At 37.9% G+C, this 17,928-nt stretch overlaps 2 protein-coding genes across 3 annotated transcripts; both read left to right on the forward strand.

The window, feature by feature from the left end:
* The first annotated feature begins 1,749 nt into the window (after positions 1-1,749).
* Positions 1,750-11,219, forward strand: LOC115971718 (protein EXORDIUM-like). Of its 2 annotated transcripts, XM_031091736.1 has the most exons (2): positions 1,750-2,780; positions 11,060-11,219. In XM_031091736.1, exons 1-2 carry the CDS (start codon positions 1,846-1,848, stop codon positions 11,079-11,081), a joined length of 957 nt encoding a protein of 318 aa, XP_030947596.1. In that variant the 5' UTR covers positions 1,750-1,845; the 3' UTR covers positions 11,082-11,219. The 2 variants fall into 2 exon arrangements, with proteins under 2 accessions (XP_030947596.1, XP_030947595.1); XM_031091735.1 differs by lacking the exon at positions 11,060-11,219 and having other exon boundaries at positions 1,750-2,940.
* Positions 11,220-16,470: 5,251 nt separating this feature from the next.
* Positions 16,471-17,669, forward strand: LOC115971771 (protein EXORDIUM-like). The gene has a single exon (XM_031091801.1). The coding sequence runs from the start codon at positions 16,572-16,574 to the stop codon at positions 17,526-17,528; it is 957 nt and encodes a 318-aa protein (XP_030947661.1). The 5' UTR covers positions 16,471-16,571; the 3' UTR covers positions 17,529-17,669.
* Positions 17,670-17,928: the final 259 nt, after the last annotated feature.

A 17,928-nucleotide genomic window follows, 5' to 3' on the forward strand; every position in this document is an offset into this window, starting at 1 on the left:
ATGAAGTGTCGAGGAGGAGGTCGTCCTCGGCAATGGCCCTCCTCGGCTTGGGCTGTGGTCCTTAAGATAAACTGGGCCTGGGCCGAGGCTACACTTTCTTTGGCCCCACAACATCTTTTATCCCATTTTTATATTATACTTTATACTCTACTAATCACAACTTATTAAATATTCGTTATATTTTTCTAATAAATAAAAAACCATTGTTAAAAATGAAGGGAAAAAAACATACACATGAGGTATCATGATTGGTAGAGTATAAAATGAAACAAAACAAATTAGATTGAGGGTTTTTATCCTTAGATAAAAACCTCGTATGTTTTGCAACTTAGAAATACTACAAATACACTACTTTTCACAATAATTTTACATCTATTAAGTTATCATTGTTATTAGTTCTCATTCAAAATTATAATGACAGTGTGACACTACTTCATTGCATACCATTTACAGCTCACCACCTCGGTGATTTTGAAAATATTTGTCACTCTAGTCTTTATTGTTGCAATTTATGGAATTGCAGACTGACATACAATAAATAACAGTCATAAACACATAGGCCATAGACAAAAAAAATACAAAATGCTATTTGTTTAGAGCAAGCTTTAATGGAAGTCCTTTACTGTATCAAATTACTATTTGTTTACTCGAATTCTCCAAAACCAATCTTCCATTTACCATTATGCTAGTCAAGTAATATATGCTGGAATTGTACAGCATTTACTTTATCATCATTAAACAATCCTATAGTCAAATAAATCCACTGGAGACAGTGGAGGGTTGGATTTCTTTATTCAGGGGTAAACCCCAGATTTCAAACGAATCCAACAACCAAAGATGCACACACCAAACCTATCAAATTAATCATTTGTTTAGAGCAAGCTTTAATGGAAGTCCTTTACTGTATCAAATTACTATTTGTTTACTCGAATTCTCCAAAACCAATCTTCCATTTACCATTATGCTAGTCAAGTAATATATTCTGGAATTGTACAACATTTACTTTATCATCATTAAACAATCCTATAGTCAAATAAATCCATTGGAGACAGTGGAGGGTTGGATTTCTTTATTCAGGGGTAAACCTCAGATTTCAAATGAATCCAACAACCAAAGATGCACAAACCAAACCTATCAAATTAATCTGTTAGTACAATTCTAATTCCTGTAACTAAAATACCAAGAACAACAAAGTATTTATTTAAAGAGTGCCATTAGAACAATTGTTAATGAATTATATTAAGAAAATTTTGAAATTATTTATATAAAAAATATATATAAAAATTGTCAAAAAAATTTATTATTTTACCATTTTTTCAAAAATAATTTCCAAAAATAGTATCTAAACTAATGTCCTTATAGCAGCGAAGCACATACATTGTAGTGTTATTGCATTATATTTAAAGTTTATATCATGTTCAGTGTTTAATCTATCACTTTTTATTTTCAAAAAAAAAATCTATCACTTTTTGAAATCTCAAGGTCCAAAAATATAATTTGTCCTATTCCCCTTAGCTGGCTTACAAGTTCCACCTGTTATCAAATTGACTTGAAAGCGGATTCGGCTGTAACTTGAAAGTGAGGCTAAAAAAAGAGGTTGCACGCATATTGATTAAAATACAACGCGTTATCACGCTGGCGTCTCACTGCCACTATTCAATCCCTTCCTTGTAGTTTCTCACCCAAACTTTTGGGCAGCACTATATATATTTCTACTCACAATTCTTCTTCTCCACAACTCGGTCTCAACAGTATATTCTAGCTTCTTACTTTCTCAGATCTCAACTTCTTATCTTTAGAACTTTAGTAAACACCTCAACAGAGATCGCACCTCTAAAATTCATCATGGCTTCTTTAGTTTACACACACCTATTACTACAGCTAGTTCTACTAATCTCTTTCTTCCATTTCAACTTGGCAGCAAGGAGACTTGCTAGTTCAGCTGAAACCCAACAACCTTTACCCTTCCAATACCACAATGGCGCTCTTCTTACTGGAAAAATCTCCATCAATCTAATCTGGTATGGCAAATTCAAGCCCACACAAAGAGCTATTATCTCAGATTTCATTGCCTCTCTTTCTACTTCCACACCCACAAAATCTCAACCCTCTGTTGCCACCTGGTGGAAAACCACCGAGAAATACTACCACCTTAGCAGCTCAAAGAAGGCCTCCACTCTTTTACTCTCAATGGGTACACAGATCATTGATGAGACTTACTCCTTAGGCAAATCACTCTCAAATCAGCAAATAGAACAGTTGGCATCAAAGGGTGCCCATAAAAATGCCATTAACGTGGTTCTAACATCAGCTGATGTGGCAGTTGAAGGCTTTTGTATGAGCAAATGTGGAACCCATGGATCTTCAAAAGTTGCATCTGTTCAAGGCAAAAGCTACAAATTTGCTTACATTTGGGTTGGAAACTCGGAGACTCAATGCCCAGGTCAATGCGCTTGGCCATTTCACCAGCCCATATATGGACCCCAGAGCCCTCCCCTTGTTGCTCCCAACAACGATGTGGGTCTGGACGGCATGGTCATCAACCTGGCTAGTCTCTTGGCTGGTACAACTACGAACCCATTTGGAAATGGCTACTTTCAAGGACCAAAGGACGCGCCATTAGAGGCTGCATCGGCTTGTCCCGGTGTGTATGGCAAGGGAGCATACCCTGGTTATGCTGGGGACCTGTTGGTTGACCCCACCACAGGCGCTAGCTATAATGCAAATGGTGGCAATGGAAGGAAATACTTGCTTCCAGCTCTATTTGACCCATCTACCAAATCTTGTTCAACTCTTGTCTGAGGGATGATTATGAAACGTGCCTACACGTTATTGTATACAAAAAATGTCTTAGACAATAGAATCAAGAGATAGATAAATTCTTTGATTTATTGATTCATTTGTATTACGGTCAGATAATGAAATTCCAATATTCTTTTATAACCTATTCGTAAGCTTGTGATTCTTTTAGCATTGATACAACAAAATTAATGAGTCCTCGAAAAAATACAGTGGATTTATGAAAAATGTTATGTCCACGCTGCACGTAATTAACCACTTCAGCAATTGTAAAAAATGTTGTGAAAAAAGTTGTGCATTAGCATTACTGTAGGGTAGATTAAAAAGAAAAAATTATAGAAAGTTAAAGTTTTCAGAAAAAAAACCGAAAAAAAATAAATAAATAATTTATGTCATGGGCCTTATAGTTCAATGGGATCATTAAGTTCTGCCATAGAGAAAGGAACCTGGGTTAGAGTTCTACTGATTGTAAGAGAGGGAAAAAACCTTTTGGTTAAGTTGCCTTGCTCATGAATATTACTGTAAAAGCTAAAATTAATAAATAAGTAATTGCATAGCTAATTTCAAGAGACTTTTCCACATCCAGCATGCAAATCATTGGATAATTCTAGAACTATTTCTAGAAAACTGAAAAGATTTGCACATAATACTTCTCTATTTAGACACAATCAGACAACAAAGCATAATTACAACCTGGAAATGCACATAGATGATAGAAATTCAATGAATACTCCAAAATGCATTTTATTCTCCAACATTTCCCCTAAATGCATTTTCTTTACAACTCCAATAAGTTGTCTTAGATAACAAAATCTTTCCTTTGTAAGTGTCTTGGTAATTAATAATTATATCAACTTGTGAAGCACAGGTGCGTTTCTAGATTGGGTGCAAGTACGAGTGTGGGACTCAGCAATTTTTGAAAAAGTAAGGTGCTGGTGTGGCGGGATGCGGCGATTAAAAAATTATTAAAAATATTTATATTTATATTTTCTATATATTGCTAAGCATACTTTTTCACATTATATAAACATATACCAAATTTAAGAGCAATCTATATATTACTAAAAGCTGAAGCGTAGCATTTATTGTTACTACGCTCTAGTTAAGCCACATCAGTAGCCACGTCATTAATTTATTTTTTATATTTTCTTTTCTCTATTTAAACTTTTCTTCCCCCTATTTTAAAAAAATAAAATAAAAACTTTTCTTCTCCCTATTAGTTCACACACTTACTATTACATTTTTTCAAACTTTTCCCTTTCTTTCTTGCCTCTTTCTCTCCACTACTTTATCGTTATACTTCCTTATGCTTTTTTATAATTTGCCTTTTCTTCTACTTTTACACCTATAGTTACACTTCTTCCAACCTTTGCCTTTCCTTTTTGCCTCTGTCTTCCCACTACTTTACCGTTATATTTCCTATCTCTTTTTTATAATTTGCCTCTTCTTCTACCCATTTTATTTTGTATAAATTTGATATCGTTTTCTTATTCAATCTATATTTTTTCCACACGAAACTATGAGTACTCTCTCTCTCTCTCTCTCTCTGTGTGAATTTTTATTCTTTCTTATAACTCCAATTAAGGATGATGGTTTTTTTTTTTTTAATATGTGTTTTGGTATTGTGTTTTTTTTTTTTTTTTTTTTTTAATATCCACCAGAAGTGGTTGAATTTTAGTTTAGGTTGATATTTAATTTTTTGGGAAACATGAATTTGAATATGCCTACCAATTGTTTGAGTAATAAATTATTATAAAGCCTATTATTTATTCCTTTAGTTTCATTTTAATTTTGGTTAGGATAACATTGTAATTTTGTAATAAGTTTTGATTATTATGATAATTTCTTTATTCCTTAAGAGATGAGAAATTTGAATAATAAATTTGAAACTTATAAAGTTTAGTTGTATATTAAGCAAATATAATACACTACAATAGAAGTTAGAAGAATATGGTTCACCTTAAAAAAATATTAATCAAACATAAATAAATAAATAATTGTAAGGACACGATTCGCGACGGACCGTAACAGTATCGGGTTCGCGCCACGTAAAAAGGCCCAAACAATATCATTTGTCGAGCGTGGGTTTAAAAGGCTAGACCTTGATCGCCAGGCGGTGGGTTTTTCGTGGTATTCGTGCATGTCTAGGTTATCTTCACTCATGGAGTCTTTCTCCTGGAGGTGGGCTGGGAGGCTCTGGTTTTTGGCCATTTTTCCCAGCCCCCTCTTTAGGTTACTGATTTTTCCTTTTATACTCGCCTGTGTTCACTGTCCTTCGTCCACGTATAGGGTCAACATTTCCAAGGCTGATATTTGTCCCATCAGCCCATACCCAAAGTCGTTGGGGGTGGTTGTAAAAGCCAAAGAACGCGGCTATGTCAGGTTAAGAGTATTAAATAGCAATAAGGGCAACTTTCCCTGGATATTTTAGATCTTTCTTCCAAGTTTCAGTCCTATACCGTTTTTACCCCTCTTTCTGGGGGGATTTTGGGTCTGCCGAGGACTGAACTGCCCTCGGCGGTATCCATAGGCTATCTTGTCGAGCTTGGGCCATAGCCCTCCTTGGCTTGGGCCTTTGGATTCTCCCCGGGTAGATGGGTCTGGCTCATAAATCATTTGGGCCCCACAATAACCCCTCAAAACCCGGTTGTCCAACCTCTTGGTTGGAAAGGGGGTTTTGGTAATGCCGAGCTTTTATGATGGCTCCTTTAATTCGGCCTTTCATTAATGCTGACGGTTTTCCGTCTGTCCAAGAAATATACTGATCTACGAGGCGTTTTTTGATTTTACTCCTGACGCGTTCTCGTCGTTTGATTATTCAAAACACGCTTTTAATGACTTCCCTTTACGAGACTCATTTACATTTGACGGTTCGTCTGACGAGGCGGAGAAATGGAACGGACACATCTTCGTTTTCAGATTCTTTTGGAAACCTGAACGAATTTAATGCCTTCCGTTTTGCTCTTCCTATAAGAAGACAAGTAGGAGGCAATCACTTTCGTGCAGAGACCCTTTTATTTTTCTGAGATTTGAAACCCTTTGCCTCCTTTAGCGTTTACTTAACCCAGTAGTTATACACTAAATCACAGTACATTCACCATAACAAATGATGAAGAAACCATACCCCTCCTCAAAGCGTCATGTTCTAATACAGCTCGAAATGGCTCGATCAGGGCAAGGATGGCGGAGGCTTAAGATTCGTCTTACCTTCCTTTCAGCCAAAATCCGAAGCAGGGACTCGTCACGTCAAACTTTCGGCGTGACTGAGTCGAGAACACCCATCATCAATACCAACCGCACTCTCATGAGCATACCTAATATGGCTCCAGTGTGTTGGGAGTCAGGATCGAGGCAGGGACTAAGTGCCCCTGCTTCTTCCTCTCTTCGTTCACTGGCGCCTCCTTTTGCCTCCCTTTCTTAGTCTTCCCAGCACCAGTTTCATCCTGGTGCTTTTCTTTCTCCCTCTTTTGCTCCTTTTTCTTTCTTTTCATCTCTTCTCTCTTCGTTTCCTCCTTTTTTACTCATGTCCTCCATCTTCTTCATTCATCTCCTCCATCTTCTTCTTCCTTCTCCTTCAAATTCTTCTTCCTTCTCCTTCATCTTTTTCCAAAGAAGGTTCTTCTTTCGATATGAGCAATACTGAGGCAGAAATTGGAGAGACTTTGAAGACGAGTTTAAAAGACACTTGGCTGTTTACTTATCTGTACTGCGAATGTTAGGGTTGCTTTGGCAGCTCACCTTTTGTATAGGCTTGTTTGAGCCCCTCTTTGTACGTTGTAATAATTTTTCATATTAATAAAAATTGTTGTTATTTTACTTCGCATGCTCTGTCTCTATGTTTTTACAAATTTGCAAACGCTGCTCAGCACAATAATATAGCATTTGAATCGATGACAACTAAGGCCAAAATACTTGCTAATAAAAAGAAGTCACCACAACTTTAACAGAATTGCTTGAACTAGCAATGCGTACCTATGAATAACGGTAATTGCCCGAAAAAATGCCGAGATTAGAACTGGATGCTCTATGCGGTGTAGGAAGTAATCGTTTGAAGACATATCACCCGCAAAAATGAACAGCCCCCTTAGGCTACCGAATAGTGGAGTGCCCCACCATCATCCTAACACTTTTATTGGCCTTAACATTTTACAGTATCTGAGCCGGGGACTTTTCCCATCCGAGCAGTTATAAAACTTGTAATTTTTCTTTCTTTTTTTTTTACTTGGTTTCCCCATAGGCTTGAGTCCGAGGACCATGCAAGGCCTTGGTTCTGTCCAAAACTTGTAATTTTTCTTTTTTGTACTTGGTTTCCCCATAGGCTTGGGTCTAAGGACCATGCAAGGCCTTGGTTCTGTCCAAAACTTGTAATTTCTCTTTTTTGTACTTGGTTTCTCCATAAGCTTGGGTCCGAGGACCATGCAAGGCCTTGGTTCTGTCCAAAACTTAGTTTTCCTCATCTAGATAGTTGGTTTTCCCATAGGCTTGAGTCCGAGGACTATGCAATGCCTTGGTTCTGTCCCTAGGCCCCTATGCAGAACGGGCCTGGGCCGCAAGTTTACTGGGCCCACAAATTAAGAGGTATTTCCGTAGTCTTTGGTCACGCGGTACTTTTTGGCGTCCCAGTGTTCGAGGTGCGCCTTCACGAGACTCCTTTAATCTCATGGTTGCAGATGGCGTGGGAAATCGAGCCAGAGACATTTTGTCTGTAGCGTTCCTTGGGACGCTGCGTGAATTAAATGCCACCACCTTATCTTTTTAAATAAATAGGAGAGAAAGTTGCCTTACCTGCGTGCAAATCCTTCAGTTTCCTCCCTTAGTATATCATGTTTGAGGCGAGGGTTGGGGAAAAGGAACTCTATCCGCCACGGAGGCGCCGTGTCCTCCTGAGACTCAAAGTAGTGAGGTACGGGCAAAGGAGGCGTAAATTCAAGGGAACATTCCGTTTCGACGGAGGGGAAAGGGTGTTTCTCCCCCTTTTAGTCAAAATCCGAAGCAGGTTCTGTTCATGCCAGAATTTTGGTGTGTCAGAAGAAAGATTCTCCGCCATCAGCGCCTCTGCTTTGTTGCAGGCAAATTTTTGGTGAAGGCTCCTTAACTTCCGGCTCCCTGCACCTTTCCTTCAGCGGTGTGAGGCTCAAGTTGGGTTCTTTTGCTGCCTGAGTTATGGGCGTGCAAAAGCATTGAGGAGGAATAAGGTCTCGAAGCAGTAGCCAACCTCTCCTCTGTGCCACCTCCTCGGCTTTATGTTCATTTTCTTGTATTTTTCTTTACTTACGTAGTTAGCTTTAATGTAAGCTTGTTTCAGCTTTTCATTGTACACTGTACTGTTACTTTGTCTTAATAAAAGATGTGTTTATTTCTTTATACATACTTTTCTTCTCTGCAACAACTACTTGGTGCATGAATATTAAATGTAAGCTTGCCCTTAATGATATTTCGGGCAGAAAAATGCCTTAACACAGATTCCTACTGGTTTAAACTCACAAATATTATCAAGTATAACAAGGATAATCCTCAATAAATTAAACTCTTGGAACTAACCGGGATAACCGCTGAGTGCTGTGCGATGCATGCTAGACCAACGTCCGAGAACGATAAACTCTAAATAATTCGTCCGAGAGGGTAGCCGAGTAACGAGGGACTTTGATTGTGCTTTTGGGTAATATATTGCACCGTATCGCATCAACCCCTTTGGTACTGGGGATCCGAAGGTAGACCGGGGAATCCGTGCAATTAAGGGATTAACCCAATTGTTAACGAGGAGTTCTCTTCGGATGGATTTCGAGGTTTATGTGCCATAGTTTTTTTTTTTTTTTTTAAATAGTTGGTTTCCCCATAGGCTTGAGTCCGAGGACTATGCAATGCCTTGGTTCTGTCCAAAACCTAGTTTTCCTCATCCAGGTAGTTGGTTTTCCATAGGCTTGAGTCCGAGGACTATGCAATGCCTTGGTTCTGTCCAAAACTAGTTTTCCTCATCCAGTAGTTGGTTTTCCCATAGGCTTGAGTCCGAGGACTATACAACGCCTTGGTTCTGTCCAAAACTAGTTTTCCTCATCCAGGTAGTTGGTTTTCCCATAGGCTTGAGTCCGAGGACTATGCAATGCCTTGGTTCTGTCCAAAACCTAGTTTTCCTCATCCAGGTAGTTGGTTTTCCCATAGGCTTGAGTCCGAGGACTATACAACGCCTTGGTTCTGTCCAAAACCTAGTTTTCCTCATCCAGGTAGTTGGTTTTCCCATAGGCTTGAGTCCGAGGACTATGCAATGCCTTGGTTCTGTCCAAAATCTAATTTTCCTCATCCAGGTAGTTGGTTTTCTCATAGGCTTGAGTCCGAGGACTATGCAATGCCTTGGTTCTATCCAAAACCTAGTTTTCTCTTTGTGTGGGATCTTGGCTTTAGGGGAGTTAGCTCCTCAGCCAAGCCCCTAGAGTCTATCCATACGATTAACGCTACCAAGTGCCTAGTTTGCTCTTTACGGGGGACCTTGGCTTTAAGGGAGTTAGCTCCTCAGCCAAGCCCCTAGTCAAGAAACGTAGCCCCTAGCAGAACTTTATACTAGAACTATATAACCAACGGTTAGAAATAACAAAGAAACTCTATTGACCCACCTCCTATACCAACACACAAGCCTTCCCCACAGACGGCGCCAATTGTAAGGACACGATTCGCGACGGACCGTAACAGTATCGTGTTCGCGCCACGTAAAAAGGCCCAAACAATATCATTTGTAGAGCGTGAGTTTAAAAGGGTAGGCCTTGATCGCCAGGCGGTGGGTTTTTCGTGGTATTCGTGCGTGTTTAGGTTATCTTCACCCATGGAGTCTTTCTCCTGGAGGTGGGCTGGGAGGCTCTGGTTTTTGGCCATTTTTCCCAGCCCCCTTTCTAGGTTACTGATTTTTCCTTTTATACTCGCCTGTGTTCACTGTCCTTCGTCCACGTATAGGGTCAACATTTTCAAGGCTAATATTTGTCCCATCAGCCCATACCCAAAGTCGTTGGGGGTGGTTGTAAAAGCCAAAGAACGCGGCTATGTCAGGTTAAGAGTATTGAATGGCAGTAAGGGCAGCTTTCCCTAGATATTTTAGATCTTTCTTCCAAGTTTCAGTCCTATACCGTTTTTACCCCTCTTTCTGGGGGGATTTTGGGTCTGCCGAGGACTGAACTGCCCTCGGCAGTATCCATAGGCTATCTTGTCAAGCTTGGGCCATATAGCCCTCCTTGGCTTGGGCCTTTGGATTCTCCCCGGGTAGATGGGTCTGGCCCATAAATCATTTGGGCCCCACAATAATAATAATAATAATAATAATAAAATGATATATTTGTAGAGATAAAAAGATTAAAAAAAATACTTGTTGAAATCTTTTTTTTTTTAATAGACAATACTTGAAATAATGGTTTTATATATATATATATATATATATATATATATATTACACGTCTTTACATAATATTTATATCCTCACGCATCGCGTGGGTCTGCAACTAGTAGTAGATAATAACTAAAACATGACGTTCATAAATTAAATACAATCCACAAGTTTGAAACTAAAACATTCCATGGTGTTTGGAAATTAGAATATAGGGAGGGAGGCAAAGAGCAGAGAGCAGAGAGCAAAGAGCAAAGAGGCAAGGAGGCAGTGATGGTTTTAGGGTTTTTTTTTTTTTTTTTTTGTTTAAAGATGTTCAAGTTCAAACAGTGCGTTTTACACTTTTTTTTTTGTATAATTTTTACTTGAATTTCGGCCTGATTCAAAGCCAGTATCAGACTGAATCGGCCAGTATTAGCCAAAATCAGTCAGTACAGCCTGAATCGGTCAATTTCGGCCGACCGATACGATCCTATTAGACCCAAATCGGCGCGATCGGCACATATTTGAAAACGAAAAAAAAAAAATTCCGACACACGGGCGGCGACGTTGCCCACCGCACCCCACGTCGAACGCCGGTGCAGCAATCTTGTAACCACATCGGTGCTTTCTAGATATCAACTAGCTGCTAGTCTCTTTTCCCATTGATCTTTAAAAATCTTTCTTAGCCATACCGCTTGTGAAGTTGCTTTATCTGTACAGTTTGTCGCTATTTTTTCTTTCAGCAAATGCCATAATGAAGAGCAAAAAAGCATAGCCAGTTGTCACTTGTAATTTTCTTATCATCTAAAGATTGCGCCACTATGTTTTGTTTCATTGAAGTCCACGAGCAAATGCAAATGGTGGCAATGGAAAGAAATACTTGCTTCCAGCTCTCTTTGACCCATCTACCAAATCTTGTTCAACTCTTGTCTGAGGGATGATTATGAAACGTGCCTACACGTTATTGTATACAAAAAATGTCTTAGACAATAGAATCAAGAGATAGATAAATTCTTTGATTTATTGATTCATTTGTATTACGGTCAGATAATGAAATTCCAATATTCTTTTATAACCTATTCGTAAGCTTGTGATTCTTTTAGCATTAATACGACAAAATTAATAAGTCCTCGAAAAAATACAGTGGATTTATGAAAAATGTTATGTCCAGTGCACATAATTAACCACTTCAGCAATTGTAAAAAATGTTGTGAAAAAAGTTGTGCATTAGCATTACTGTAAGGTAGATTAAAAAGAAAAAATAATAATAAATTAAAGTTTTCAGCAAAAAAAAACCAGAAAAAAAAAAAAAAAAAAAAGTAGTTATGTCATGGGCCTTATAGTTCAATGGGATCATTAAGTTTTGCCATAGAGAGAGGAATCTAGGTTAGAGTTCTCCTACTGATTGTAAGAGAGGGAAAAACCTTTTGGTTAAGTTGCCTTGCTCATGAATATTACTGTAAAAGCTAAAATTAAAAAAGTAATTGCATAGCTAATTTCAAGAGACTTAGGACCCGTTTGGTTTAGAGATAGTTCAATTTTTATAATTCAGTTTTCAAAACTTATAATTCAGTTCTCAATTTTTGAAAACACCCATTTGCTGTTTCCTGTTTCCATCACTCTAACTCAAATTTTTGAGTTTTGAGTGATGGAAACAAGTGTTGAAAACCAAGCCAAACACAAAATTTTTTGTGGGACCCACGTGTTTTGAGAACTGAGTTATGAAAACTGAGTGATATAATCCAAAAACCCACTTATCCAAATAGGCTCTTACACATCCAAAATTGGATAATTCTAGAACTATTTCTAGAAAATTGAAAAGATTTGCACATAATACTTCTCTATTTAGACACAATTAGACAACAAAGCATAATTACAACCTGGAAATGCACATAAATGATAGAACATTAAAGAAATTCAATGAATACTCCAAAATGCATTTTCTTTACAACTCCAATAAGTTGTCCTAGACAACAAAATCTTTCCTTTGTAAGTGTCTTGGTAATTAATAATTATATCAACCTGTGAAGCACAGGTGCGTTTCCAGATTGGGTGCAAGTACGAGTGCAAGTACGAGTGCGTTTCCAGATTGGGTGCAAGTACAGCATTGGATTTTTCGTTTTTCCACACTATCTCTCTTTAGCTTCTCATTTTCAACCAAAGGAGTAGAAACTAATTTGCACTTCCATCAAAAGTTTCTTTAGAATAGTTTGCATATTTCATTTAGAAATGAAAATCTTCTAGTTTTGTATGAGATACTTCAATACCCAAAAAATGATGTAGTATCCCTAAGAGCATTCACAATTGGAAATGCTATCCTATTCTATTTTACTATCTCAAAAAGTTACTTTATCAATTATACCATACCATTTTACAATATGCCCAACATCCCAACTTTTATTTTCCTATTCAACTTACTAAAATAATATATACTATCTAATAAAATAATCTAATCTAATCTAATCTCTCTTACTTCATTCTCCACCATCAATCTATTTATCTTTTCCTCACTATCTCCCTTTCAACCACCCATCACCACCACCTTTGTCACTAGAAACCCACCACTACCAGCGCTAAAAAAACCCATCACCACCACCTTTACCACAAGAAACCCACAAAAACACAAAAAATCAAAGAAATCAAATAATCCACCACCACCGCAGCAAGAACACAAAAAATCAAATAAACCACCACAACAACAACACCAAAAAATAAAATAAAAAATAAAAAAATTCAAAGAAAAATCCACCACGGCAAATTCACGACAACAACACACCTACCACCACCATGGACAAAAACCCACAAAAAATTAAAGAAAAATTCACATCAAAACTCATTGGAAATCAAACCCGTTACCACCGTGAGGCACCGAAAATCAAACCCAAAACCCACCCGAAATTCACACACCACCGCAAGGCACACGACGTAGGTCTCACCACGCCACACGCCATGCCACACCCACGCCGACTTCCAACCCAACTCCAATGGCATGCTTAAATGTGAGAGAGGGAGTGAGGATGAGGACAAAGATAGAATCAGAGAGAGAGAGAGAGAGAGAGAATTGAGTGTATGCCAATCTCCACGCCGTGGCACGGCAACCTCCAACCCAGCTCCGATGGCATGCTTAAAAGAAGAAGATAGAAAGATGTGAGAGAGGGAGTGAGGATGAAGACAGAGATAATAAAAAATAAAAAATAAAAAACTGAGTGGCTGAGAGAGAGAAAACAAATAATAAAATATTTATCCAAGATACTACAGTACTGTCATAAAAAAAAAGACGGTACTGTAGCAGTATTGTAAAAAATTTTACAATTTTACAAGTTTAGCAGGCCTGCTGTTGAATACTTTTGAGGCTTAATGCTAAATATTGCTAACATATGACATTTACAATTCCCATTGTGAATGCTCTAACTCACTTTGCATCATACCTTTGTTTAATTCTTGAATCATATTCTCATTATTACCATTAAAAATTAAGTCATCAAAATAAACTAAAACGTTAAGACCAAAGGCTTCTTTCCTCCTTGATTTTCTTTCCGGGAAAATAAAAACAAAACAACACCAACTTCAATTAAGAATAATCATCAACAAACATAAAGGGAATGCCTACATTTGCTGGTTGAGACAAGTTCACATGTTTTTCAAATATGTCAATATGAATAAACTCTAGTGGTTTTATTTGGGTCAAAATAGGAAATTAACCCTGTTTGCCAAACAATATAATTAGTAGGCACTGTTTTCAAACTATATTTTTTACTAACATCTCGAGTCTAAGAGGCTCAATTTTGGACTATAAATCGAGTCTTTGAGGGTCGGTTTTCATGTTCTGATCGGGTCTGAGTTGGCACTTTTTTCCACGTGGCGTACACCTGTAAATCGAGTCTCTAAGACTCGATTTACATCTGCAACATTTACAGTACAAATATTTTCAAGTGTCTGGAGACCTAGACCCAGTTCTTCTCCCACTCTCCTTTCTCAAACTTCCAAAGTCCCAAAAAACCCAAGAACAAAATCCAAAATAAAAACTGATCGAATCAAAAACCCAAACCCAAAAATCAAAAAATACACTCTAACCGCCACTTGGGCCACGCAACCCAAGCCAGCGTGACCCAGGCTGCGTAGCCTGGGTTAACGAGCTCAAACCACTAGCAGCGTTGGGCAAGGTTATTGCAGACCGATTTAGTTATGTTGCTGAGGAAGTTAAGAAAAGTTGGGGTGGCGATTGGTGGTGGTGGCGATGGTGTTTGAGATTGGGAGAATTGAGGGAGATGTGGTGGAGGACATGGTTGTTGACTTTCTGTTTGTTTGTTGGACCTGAGAATTTGGGAGTTGGAAAACAGAGAAAGAGAGACGAAGAGAAGGTGGGTGTGCTTATAAAACATTATACTTGTTTTTTAAAGGGTGCGTATAAATCGAGGCTTAGAAACTCGATTTCCAAATGGTCGCCACGTGAAAAAAATGCCACATCAAACGTGATCAACCCATGAAAATCGGGTCTTGAAGACTCGATTTATAGGCCCTAAATTGAGTCTCTTAGACTCAAGATGCTAGTAAAAAATATAACTTGAAAATAGTGCCTACTAATTATATTGTTTGGCAAACAGGATTAATTTCCCATTTTGGCCCTTTATTTGCTCTCCATGAGGTCTGTTTTGGAAATGACCATCAAATTGCTTTCTCATTATAAATTCACATGGCTCCAATTTGGTCTCTTTTTCATGCAATCCATTAACCATTTCTTTCTGATTCAGTAGTTTCAACCCATGGCTTAAATCTATTAATCAAATTTATCCCCAAAAAAAACCAATAGAAATGAAGTAAAAAGTCAAACATACTTGATATCTCTAGAATAACATGCACCATCGTAGGACATTGTTTGTTGGACCTGAGAATTTGGGATTTGGAAAACAAAGAAAGAGAGACGAAGAGAAGGTGGGTGTGCTTATAAAACATTATACTTGTTTTTTAAAGGGTGCGTATAAATCGAGGCTTAGAAACTTGATTTCCAAATGGTCGCCACGTGAAAAAAATGCCACATCAAACGTGATTAACCCATGAAAATCAGGTCTTTAAGACTCGATTTATAGGCCCTAAATTGAGTCTCTTAGACTCAAGATGCTAATAAAAAATATAACTTGAAAATAGTGCCTACTAATTATATTGTTTGGCAAACAGGATTAATTTCCCATTTTGGCCCTTTATTTACTCTCCATGAGGTCTGTTTTGGAAATGACCATCAAATTGCTTTCTCATTATAAATTCACATGGCTCCAATTTGGTCTCTATTTCATGCAATCCATTAACCATTTCTTTCTGATTCAGTAGTTTCAACCCATAACTTAAATCTATTAATCAAATTTATCCCCAAAAAAAACCAATAGAAACGAAGTAAAAAGTCAGACATACTTGATATCTCTAGAATAACATGCACCATCGTAGGACATTGTTTGTTGGACCTGAGAATTTGGGAGTTGGAAAACAGAGAAAGAGAGATGAAGAGAAGGTGGGTGTGCTTATAAAACATTATACTTGTTTTTTAAAGGGTGCGTATAAATCGAGGCTTAGAAACTCGATTTCCAAATGGTCGTCACGTGAAAAAATGCCACATCAAACGTGATCAACCCATGAAAATCGGGTCTTTAAGACTCGATTTATAGGCCCTAAATTGAATCTCTTAGACTCAAGATGTTAGTAAAAAATATAACTTGAAAATAGTGCCTACTAATTAGATTGTTTGGCAAACAGGAGTAATTTCCCATTTTGACCCTTTATTTGCTCTCCATGAGGTCTGTTTTGGAAATGACCATCAAATTGCTTTCTCATTATAAATTCACATGGCTCCAATTTGGTCTCTATTTCATGCAATCCATTAACCATTTCTTTCTGATTCAGTAGTTTCAACCCATGACTTAAATCTATTAATCAAATTTATCCCAAAAAAAAACCAATAGAAACCTATTAATCAAATTTATCCCAAAAAAAACCAATAGAAACGAAGTAAAAAGTCAGACATACTTGATATCTCTAGAATAACATGCACCATCGTAGGACATTTTTAATCCGTTCCTTCTTCATATTAAAGTTTGTCCTATTCCCCTTACCTGGCTTACACCTGTTATCAAATTGTCTTGAAAGCGGATACGGCTGTAACTTGAAAGTGAGGCTAAAAAAAGAGGTTGCACACAAATTGATTAAAATACAACGCGTTATCACGCTGGCGTCTCACTGCCACTACTCAATCCCTTCTTTGTAGTTTCTCCCCCAAACTTTTGGGTAGCACTATATATATTTCTACTTACAATTCTTCTTCTCCACAACTCGGTCTCTACAGTATATTCTAGCTTCTTACTTTCTCAGATCTCAACTTCTTATCTTTAGAACTTTAGTAAACACCTCAACAGAGATCGCACCTCTAAAATTCATCATGGCTTCTTTAGATTACACACACTTATTACTACAGCTAGTTCTACTAATCTCTTTCTTCCATTTCAACTTGGCAGCAAGGAGACTTGCTAGTTCAGCTGAAACCCAACAACCTTTACCCTTCCAATACCACAATGGCCCTCTTCTTACTGGAAAAATCTCCATCAATCTCATCTGGTATGGCAAATTCAAGCCCACACAAAGAGCTATTATCTCAGATTTCATTGCCTCTCTTTCTACTTCCACACCCACAAAATCTCAACCCTCTGTTGCCACCTGGTGGAAAACCACTGAGAAATACTACCACCTCAGCAACTCGAAGAAGCCCTCCACTCTTGTACTCTCAATGGGTACACAGATCATTGATGAGACTTACTCCTTAGGCAAATCACTCTCAAATCTACAAATAGAAGAGTTGGCATCAAAGGGTGCCCATGAAAATGCCATTAACGTGATTCTAACATCAGCTGATGTGGCAGTTGAAGGCTTTTGTATGAGCAAATGTGGAACCCATGGTTCTTCAAAAGCTGCTTCTGTTCAAGGCAAAAGCTACAAATTTGCTTACATTTGGGTTGGAAACTCGGAGACTCAATGCCCAGGTCAATGCGCTTGGCCATTTCACCAGCCCATATATGGACCCCAGAGCCCTCCCCTTGTTGCTCCCAACAACGATGTGGGTCTGGACGGCATGGTCATCAACCTGGCTAGTCTCTTGGCAGGTACGACTACAAACCCATTTGGAAATGGCTACTTTCAAGGACCAAAGGACGCGCCATTAGAGGCTGCATCGGCTTGTCCTGGTGTGTATGGCAAGGGGGCTTACCCTGGCTATGCTGGGGACCTCTTGGTTGACCCAACAACAGGTGCGAGCTATAATGCAAACGGTGGCAATGGAAGGAAATACTTGCTTCCAGCTCTCTTTGACCCATCTACAAAATCTTGTTCAACTCTGGTCTGAGGGAAGATTATGAAACGTGCCTACACGTTATTGTATACAAAAAATGTCTTAGACAATAGAATCAGGAGATAGATAAATTCTTTGATTTATTGATTCATTTGTATTACGGTCAGATAATGAAATTCCAATATTCTTTTATAACCTATTCGTAAGCTTGTGATTCTTTTAATTTATTGAAGTTCACCATTAAAAAAAGAGCTAAGTGAATAGCATCGATACAACAAAATTAACAAGTCTGGGAAAAAATACGGTTGATTTATAAAAAAATGTTGTGTCCAATGCACGTAGTTAACCACTTCTGCAATGGTAAAAAATGTTGTGAAAAAGTTGTGTATTATCATTACTATAAGGTAGAATAAAAAGAAAATAGTAATAAATTAAAGTTTTCAGCAAAAAAATC

The sequence above is a fragment of the Quercus lobata genome, chromosome 12 (genome assembly GCF_001633185.2).
Source record: "Quercus lobata isolate SW786 chromosome 12, ValleyOak3.0 Primary Assembly, whole genome shotgun sequence".
Classification (NCBI taxonomy): Eukaryota; Viridiplantae; Streptophyta; class Magnoliopsida; order Fagales; family Fagaceae; genus Quercus; species Quercus lobata.

Excerpts from the sequence above, each read along its gene's own strand:
- LOC115971718 (XM_031091736.1), top strand. The coding sequence starts at position 1,846 with ATGGCTTCTTTAGTTTACACACACCTATTACTACAGCTAGTTCTACTA. Across the intron at positions 2,781-11,059 it reads CTATTTGACCCATCTACCAA|ATCTTGTTCAACTCTTGTCT; the intron begins ATCTTGTTCAAC and ends CCCATCTACCAA.
- LOC115971771 (XM_031091801.1), top strand. The coding sequence starts at position 16,572 with ATGGCTTCTTTAGATTACACACACTTATTACTACAGCTAGTTCTACTA.